General features: G+C 26.1%; 1 protein-coding gene across 1 annotated transcript; it reads right to left on the bottom strand.

Annotated features, from left to right (window-relative positions):
- Positions 1 to 452: 452 nt before the first annotated feature.
- On the bottom strand, positions 453 to 797 carry LOC117173957. The gene has a single exon (XM_033362604.1). The coding sequence runs from the start codon at positions 795 to 797 to the stop codon at positions 453 to 455; it is 345 nt and encodes a 114-aa protein (XP_033218495.1).
- Positions 798 to 9,686: the final 8,889 nt, after the last annotated feature.

Genomic DNA, 9,686 nt, shown 5'->3' with positions numbered 1-9,686 from the left:
TCGCCTAACACATTTTTGGCAAACGCATTTTTACCAATTGCTTTTTTGACAACCGCATTTTTTGCGAAACGCATTTTTGCAAAAAGATTCCAAGAAATTTAAATTAAATTTAAATAATTTAAAGTAATTTTAATAACTTTCAAAAATGTCAAGGAATTTCAAAAGATTTCAAAAGATTTGAAATATTTTAGGGTATTATTTTTTAAATTCAAAGAAATATTGAGGAACTTGAACAAATTTCAAGAGATTTCAAAACATTTTCAAGGTTTAAAAAAATCTTAAGTTATTTTCAAAATTCCAAAGAATTTTAATCGATTTGAATAATTGACAATGACTTCGTGACCTTTGAAAAATTTCAAGGGATTACAGAAGATTTTAAAGTTCAGACCGTAACACATGACAGAAATTTTCGCTAAACACATTTTTCACGAACGCAATTTCGTCAAACGCATTTAAGCCAAACGCATTTTTGCCATACGCGTTTTTGCCAAGCGCGTTATTGTTAAAAGCATTTTCACCAAACTCATTGCTACCAAACGGATTTTCGCAAAACGCATTTTCGCCAAACGCATTTTCACGCAACGCATTTTTTCCAAACGCATTTTTGCTAAATGCGTTTTTGCCAAACGCATCTTTGCCAAACGCTTTTTTTCCAAACGCATTTTCGCCCAACACATTTTTGCCAAACGAATTTTTGCCGAACGATTTTTCGCCAAACGCATTTTTGCCATACGCGTTTTTGCTAAATGCGTTTTTGCTAAATGCGTTTTTGCTAAATGCGTTTTTGCCAAACCCATTTTTCCCAAACTCATTTTCAGCAAAACATATTTTCGCCAAACGCATTCTTGCCAAACGGATTTTTGCCAAACGCATTTTTGCCAATTGCATTTTTGATAACCGCATTTTTTGCGAAACGAATTTTTGCAAAAAGATTCCAAGAAATTGTCTAAATATTTAAATAATTTAAAGTAATTTTAATAACATTCAAAAATGTTCAGGTATTTCAAAATATTTCAAAGGATTTGAAATATTTTAGGGTATTCTTTTTTAAATTCTAAGAAATATTGAAGAACTTGACCAAATTTCAAGGGATTTCAAAAGATTTTCAAAGTTTAAAAAAATCTTAAGGTATTTTCAAAATTTCAAAGAATTTTTAATCGATTTGGATAACTAAGAATGATTTCGTGACCTTTGAAAAATTTCAATGGATTTCAGAAGATTTTAAAGTTCATGAAATATTTTAGGGTATTTCAAAAGATTCCAAGGAATTTTCAATCAATTTCAATAGTTTAAAATTATTTCAAGACCTTTAAAAATTTTAAAGGGTTTCAACTGATTTTAAAGGTTTTGAAATATTTTACGGTATTTTCAAGAATTTCAAAGAATTTTTTATTGATTTCAATAATATAACGGATTTCACCAGTTTTTTGAATATATCAAAGTATTACAGAAGATTCCAAATAATTTTGTAAGATTTTAGGATATTTGAAAGGATCTAAGGAATTTTCAATGAATTTGAATAATTCAGAGGGATTTCAAATAATTTTAAGGATTTTAGGGAATTTTTAAAAGCTTAAAGGAATTTAAAGCGTTTTCAAAAGATTTTGAAATACCTGAGGGTACTATTTTTTCATTCCAAGGAACATTCAAGAGCTTCACAAAATTCGAAGGAATTTCAAAAGATTTTTAGTTGTCGAAAATCTTAGGGAATTTGACAGATTCCAAAGAATTTACAGTGATTCCAAGCAATTTCAAAAAATTTGCAAGGATTTATAATATTTAAGGGTATTGTTTTTGGCATTCCGAGGAATATTCAATTGCTTTACAAAATTTCAAGGAATTTCAGAAGATTTTAACAGTTTTGAAATATTTTAGGGTATTGAAAAAGATTCCATTGAATTTTCAGGCGATTTCAATCATTTAAAGTAATTTTAAGACCTTACGAAAATTTTAAAGGATTTCAAAAGATTTTAAAAGTTTTGAAATATTTTAGATTATTTAAACCCATTCTAAGGAATTTTCAATCGATTTCAGTAATTTAAGGTATTTGAAGACCTTTCGAAAATTTAAAGGGGTTTCAAATTATTCATAAGGTTTTGAAATATTTTACGGTATTTTTAAAGATTGCAAAGAATTTTGTATTGATTTCAATCATTAAAAGTTTTTCTCCAATTTTCGAATATATCAAGGTATTGCAGTCAAATAATCTAAAAGCCTTTTATAAATATTTAAAGATTCCAAGGAATTTTCAATCGATTTCAATAATTAAGAGGGATTTCAAATAATTTTAAAGATTTAAGAAAATTTTTAAAGAGCTCAACAGAATTTTTAGCTTTTTTGAAAGACTCGAAATATCTTAGGATATTTTTAAAAGATTTCAATAATTGAAAGTAATTTTAAGGGATTTTAAAAATTTTACGATGTTTAAAGAAATTCCAAGGAATTTTCAGGAGTTTTAAAAACTTTCAAGGGAATTCAAAAGATTCCAAGTGATTTAAAAAGTTTTATGGTATTCTTTTTCGAATTTCAAAGAATATTCAAGAACTTTACAAAATTCCAAAGGAATCTCAAAATATTTTGAAGTTTTTTAAAATCTCAGGGTATTTATAAATATTCCGAGGAATTTTGAGACAATTACAATAATTTAAATTGATTTCAATAACTTTAACAAAATGTCAAGGGATTTCAACAGATTTAAAAGGATTTTAAATATTTAAGGATATTATTTTTTAATTTCTAAGGACATTGAAAAACTTTCCAAGATCTCAAGTTATTTCAAAAGATTTTGAAGGTCTTAAAATATTTTAAGGTATTTTAAAACATTCCAAAAAATTTTCAATTGATTAAAACAATTTGAAATTATTTTAATAACTTTTTAGAATTTCAAGGAATATCAACCGATTTCAAACAGTTTGAAATATTTAGGGTATTATTTTTTAATTTGTAATGAATATTGAAGAGCTTCCAAAAATTCCAAGGTATTTAAAAGATTTTGAAGGTTTTAAAATATTTTAGGGTATTTTAAAAAACATTGCAAGGAATTTTCAACCGATTTAAATAATTTGAAGTGATTTCAATAAGTTTTAAAAATTTCAAGGAATTTCAAAGATTTTTAAGTTTTTGAAATATTTTTTGAGGCATTGCAAAAGATTCCAAGGATTTTTCAAAAGATTTCATTAATTTAAAGTGATATTAAGACCTTTCAAACGTTTTAAGGGATTTTAAATCATTTCAAGGTTTTTGAAATATTTTACGGTAATTTTGAAGAATCCAAAGAATTTTTTATTGATTTCAATCATTTATCACCAATTTTCGAAAATATCAAGGTATTCCAGAAGATGTCAAATAATTTTTTAAGATTTTAGGATATTTGAAAGATTTCAAGTAATTTTAAATCGATTTGAATAATTTACAGGGATTTCAAATCATTTCAAGGATTTTAGGAAATTTTTAAAGATCTTGAAGGAATTTAAATCGTTTTTCAAATATTTAAAATATCTTAGTGTACTTCTTAAAGAATTCAATAATTCGAAGTAATTTCGAAGAATTTTAAAGATTTTAGGATATTTAACAAAATTTCAATGAATTTTCATAAGTTTTAGAAAGGTTCAGAGAAATTCAAAAAATGTTCAATCGATTTAAATCATTTAAAGTAATTTCAATATGTTTAAAAAATTTCAAGTAATTTTAAAAGAATTCAAAGTATTTAAAATATTTTAGGGTATTCCTTTTAAGTTCTACGGAAAATTGAAGAGCTTTACAAAATTCCAAGGAATTTCAGAAGATTTGAAAAGTTTTAAAATATTTCAGGGTATTTTAAAATATTCCAAGAAATTTTTAATCGATTTAAATAATTTGAAGTGATTTCAATAACATTTAAAAATTTCAAGAAATTTCAAACGGTTTTCAAGGTTTTTAAATATTTTAGGGTATTTCAAAAGATTTCAAGGAATTTTCAGATGATCACAATAATTTAAATTGATATTAACAACTTCAAAAAAAAAATATCAATGAAATTTTTAAAGGTTTTGAAATATTTAAGGTATTATTTTTAAAATTCTAAGAACTATTGAAAAACTTTGCAAAATTCCAAGGGATTTCAAAAGGTTTTCGAGGTTTTGTAATATTTTAGGTCATTTCAAAAGATTCCAAGGAATTTTTTATCGATTTCAATAATTTAGAGGGGTTTCAAAAAATGTGCAGGATTTTACAGAATTTTTAGTGCTTAAAGGAATTTAAAAAATTTCACATTAATTAAAATATCTTAGGGTATTTTTAAAAGATTTCAATAATTTGAAGTATTTCAAATTCCAAGGAATTTGAAATATTTTAGGGTATTTTTAACACCTCACATGTGACATGAAGCGAAGAAAGCAGCCTAAGGGCTGAAAAATAAAATTTCCGGTTTTGATTGATTCTGAATAATGAAGATTTCCCTTCGCGAATAAAAAAAATCCTTATTTCTCCACCATCAAAACTGAATTTTTTAGATTTCAGAATTTTAGACCTTAGGCCGCTCAGTGGGAAAAACGTACATTTTTTTATTCAAAATACGATGCCGGTTGAACCTGTCAAGATTTGAATTTTTTTTTTTTTGTTTAAAAAAAACTGATAAAATTTCAAAGAAATTTGTCGAACCTGGTTTTTAATTTACTTTTTCAATTTTTGTATAAATAAATAAATATGACGAAATATTAGTCAATAATAGGAAAATTGTTTAAATCGCCAAAGTTATATAAATTTACCGTATATAAAGATATTCCATCATAATACAATTAAAAACATATTTTTATAAACAAATTATTTGTTGAAAATGTGTTTTCTATCATTTTCAATAATTTAACGTTTTTTTAAGTTATATTGCAAACAATTTGAATGGAAACAATATTTTCATGAACAAAAATTCTCTGTAGACTGTTCTTGTGATTATTATAAACAAACTTAATAAACAAATGCATTATTCAGGCATTTGTGGTCAGAAAAATTCGTTTTTTTCTATGTTAATTTTTTAAAATTAGGAAGCTCATGATAATTTCAGAAAAATTTATAATTTGTTGATAAATTTCATGATTTTTAAAACAAATGTAATAAACAAATGCATTATTTGGACATTTGTCGACGGAAAAACTCTTTTCTTTCAATGTTAGTCCTTTTAATTGGAAACTTTACGATAATTTCAGTAACATTCGACAAATGCGGAAATAATGCATTTGTTAATTAAATTTGTGTAAAAAATTATAAAATTCATGAACTAATTATGAATGTTGCTGAAATAACCATGAACTTCTTAAGTAAAAGGACTGACCTAGAAAAAACCGAATTTTTCTGACAACAAATGCCTGAATAATGCAATTGTTTATTAAATTTGTTGAAAAAATAAATAAAATTCATCAAAAAATTATAAATTTTTATTAATTTATCATAAGGTTCCGAATTTCTTAAAAATTAGGATAGAAAAAAACGAATTTTTCTGACGACAAATGCCTGAATAATGCAATTGTTTATTAAATTTGTTGAAAAAATAATAAAATTTATCAAAAAATTATGAATTTTTATAAATTTATCATGTGGTTCCTAATTTTAAAAAATTAAGGATAGGTAACAACGAATTTTTCTGACGACAAATGCCTGAAGAATGCATTTGTTTATTAAATTTGTTTATAATATCAACAAGAATTCTTTTGAGAGAAATTTTTTTCATTTAAATTTCTTGCAACATAACATAAAAAATGTTTAATTATTGAAAATTATAGAAAAGAAAGTTTCAACAAATAATTTGTTTATAACATTTTTTCTGTTTATTGTATCATGATGAAATATCTTTATATACTGTGAATATATGAAACGTTGGCGATAACGACAATTTTCCTATTATTGACGAGTGTCGGGAACATCAAATAAAAAAAATTGTCATTTTTTTTGTCGTATTTATTTATAAAGAAATTGAAAAACTAAATTAAAAATCAGACTCGACAACTTTCTTCGAAATTTTATCAGCTTTAAAAAAAAACGTCAAAATGTTCCAAACAACATATGTGTTTACACCCTCCCATCCGAAACTAATTCAAAGTTTCCAAACATCATCAATCAATTCCTAATCATCAGACAAAAAACCCCCAAAGAAATAATTGATCTATTTTGATTTAAAATTCAAATTTCCATTTAAAATCCAAATTTTCGGGACAAAATCTCACGTGGCATTAAAAAAGGGGACAGTAACCCATCACTTACTTGAAAGGATCAAGTGTAGCAGTATAGGCTATAGGGTCATCTGGAAGCTGTGATCATGAAATGGCACTGATGCCACCTAAATTTTAAACAGCAAGATAAAAATGGTCCCCTGCGTATATATTCGGCCACCCTCGACGATAACAGGCAATTTCAGATCGCGTTTTAAAATGAATGGAAGAATCCGGCAAGGTGTCGACTCACCAGCTCCCCAGAGCTTATCTAGCGTTTACGCCCTTACGCGAACTGCCAGTCCGAGACTCCAAGTGGTATGTTAATAGAGGCAAAGGACTTTCCGCATCCTAGGGTCCGCCGTTAAAGATCCCTTTGCAAATCCTTCAAATCCCTTCCGTCCCAGTCAAGATGAATCCCGAACGAGGACGATTTCGGATTTCCCTAAAGTCCTCGCCGAACTCTCTTTATTCCAATTCGATCGACTTCTGTCTGCCCCTGTGTTTTACTCGTTTTTCAGCCCCTTTTCATCAGGATGGACATCTGGAAAATGTGGAAAATGCATAATATGGGTTCTGTCTCTTTTGACAAGAGGGGATTCACCATGACATGGGTGGTGACGTTCTGGAGAGAGTTTGCATGTCCAGGAGATTTGGTTGAGTGATCGGTTTTCAGATTCATACAAGTGATAATTTTATTCAAAAGGCGGGTGTACAAATGGCTGGAAGAGGCAGATCTTTCCCTTGAATAAAAAGTTGGTAGTGGTTTCTAAATTCAAAAAGACTACCAGTTCGAGTATTTTTTGTTACCTTGGGGACAAGTGGGTTCCAGTGGAGGGTTTTGCATTATGACTTTGTGAAGCTTTTCACCTGGGGTGATTGCTAGTGAGATTGATCTGCGAATTCGGTCGGAGAAGTGTTCCAGAACGAAAGTGTTATTTAAATTAACATTAATATTTAATTTAAGAACCGAATTTCTAATTATAATTTAAGAAATTTATAGGAGATTAAAATTAAATTCAAACTCCTATTTAGAGTCTAACCCTAAAATGTTCCTATTTAAATCTGAACAAAAATTCCTTCGAAAAAAGAAAAAAATTCCTTTCCTTTCCAGGCAAAAATAAAAGAGGAAAGAAAAATAAGAAAATTTTTCATTCCAAGGAATATTCAAGTGCTTTACCAAATTTCAAGGCATTTCAAAAGATTTAAAAAGTTTTGTAATATTTTAGAGTATTTGAAAAGATTCTAAGGAATTTTCAATCGATTTCAGTAATTTAGAGTAATTTCAATCATTCTGAAAAAATTCAGAGGAATTTCAACAGATTACAAAGGATTTAATATATTTTAAGGTATTCCTTTTCAATTTCTAAGGAATATTGAATAGCTTTACAAAATTCCAAAGTATTAAAAAGATTTTAAAGGTTTTGAAATATTTTAGGGGTTTTTGAAACATTCCAAGGAATTTTTAATCGATTTAAATAATTTGAAGTGATTTCAATAACTGTCCAAAATTTCAAGGAATTTCGAAATATTTGAAAGGATTTTTTCAAAATATTTGAAATATTTTAAAGGATATGTCAAAAGATTCCAAGGAATTTTCAGTCGATTTCAATAATTTAAAGTGATTTCGATAACTCTAAAAAAATTTCAAGGAATTTCAACAGATTTCAGAGGTTCAATAACTTTAAAAGAATGTCAAGGAATTTCAACAGATTTTAAAGGATTTGAAATATTTTAAAATATTCTTTTTTTATTTCTAAGAAATATTTAGGAGCATTACAAAATTTTAAGAAATTTCAAAAGTTTGAAAGGATTTGGAATATTTTAGGAGATTTCAAAAGATTCCAAGGAATTTCCAGTCGATTTTAATAATTTAAAGTCATTTCAATAACCCTAAACAAATTCAGAGGAATTTTAGTAGATTTTAAAGGATTAGAAATATTTTAAGGTGTTTCGTTTTAATTTTTAATGAATATTGAATAGCTTTACAAAATTGCAAAGTATTAAAAAGATTTTGAAGGTTTCCTGAAAATAAAACCAAGAATTTTACGACTAAATTTGGACAACCGCCATAAAATGTTCCTATTTCAACATTTTTTTCTTTTCTTTTTTGGGAGAAAATTTTTTTTTTTCAGATTGCAATAGGAACACTTTATGGTGGTTGTCCAAATTTGGTCGTTAGATTCTCGGTCTTATTTTCAGGAATTCGAAATTCCAATGTTAAAACTTTTTTATTATAGAATCTTTTATGGATCGAATAAAACAATTTTAAGTTTAAATTTTCATTTTATTGTTTTCAAGGCTCCTAAAATATAATTAAGTTGAAAAAAGGAACCTATTTGAATTCAAAATGTGACTAAAAGTTACGAAAAGTTACTAAAAGTGACTGAAAGTGACTAAAGTGACTAAAAGTGAATAAAAGTGACTAAAAGTGACTAAATGTGGTTAAAAGTGTCTAAAAGTGACTACTGTGCACTCATGATGTGACTAGTATTCTTTTGAATTGAATTAACCCCAGAATAATTCAGTTCATGAGGATTTTCCATAATTATTAAAATTCAAAAAGGTTTAAATGAATTTAAAAAATATATACGAGAACTCCACTAATTTGAGAGAAATTTAAGTGAACTTATAAAAATTCAACGAAAGTGAAAAAATGGATAAATTTCATGAAAATACATTTATTTTTTAAATTCACGTGAATTCGAAATCAGTACAAAAATATAAAAAATGTTTATGAATTCAGTAAGATTTGAAGTGAGTTTAGAAAAATGCAAGGGAATTTACTTTTTCAGTCCTAAAAGAAAAAAAAAGTCAAACAAATTGTTAAATGAAAAATCAAATTTTTAACAGAAAATGGAATAGTTATATTTTTAGTTTAAAAAATATATTTTTAACCAAACTAATAAATTTTTAACTAAGCTGATGAATCATCCATTAAAATAATTGAATGTTAAACCAAAAAAATGAGTTTTCAACTAAAACAAAGATTCTTCAACTGAAATTGTTGAATTTTAAATAATAAAATTTTTATAAAAAAAACATCAATTGTCAACCGAAACTTGATTAATTAAATTTTCAGCAAAAACATTAATTTTCAAACAATAAAATTAATTTTTAACTAAAGCATGGAATATTCGACTGAAACACTAGCTTTATTTTCAGTCAAAAAAAAAATTTAGCGAGAAATAAAACAAACTTTCAACAAAAAAGTTCAATTTTCGGCAAAAAATTCCTTTTCATCAAAAAAAAAAAAAAAATACAAGTTTTCAATCAAATAGTTCATTTTCCAACAAAGAAAGGAATTTTTTAATGAAATTATGCATCTTAAACCGAAAAAATTAATTTTTAACGAAAGAGATTAACTTTAAACCAATTAATTTTATTTCCAACCTTAAAGATGAATTTTCAACTGAATTAATAAATATTTAACTGGAATAGTTGAATTTTTAACAGAAAAGAAAAGTTTTTTAATAAGGAGATTACTTTTCAAAAAAAAAGATCATT

Source organism: Belonocnema kinseyi, chromosome 5 (assembly GCF_010883055.1).
Source record: "Belonocnema kinseyi isolate 2016_QV_RU_SX_M_011 chromosome 5, B_treatae_v1, whole genome shotgun sequence".
Classification (NCBI taxonomy): Eukaryota; Metazoa; Arthropoda; class Insecta; order Hymenoptera; family Cynipidae; genus Belonocnema; species Belonocnema kinseyi.
Note: the sequence above shows the minus strand (reverse complement) of the source record. Positions and strands in the feature narration are given on the sequence as shown.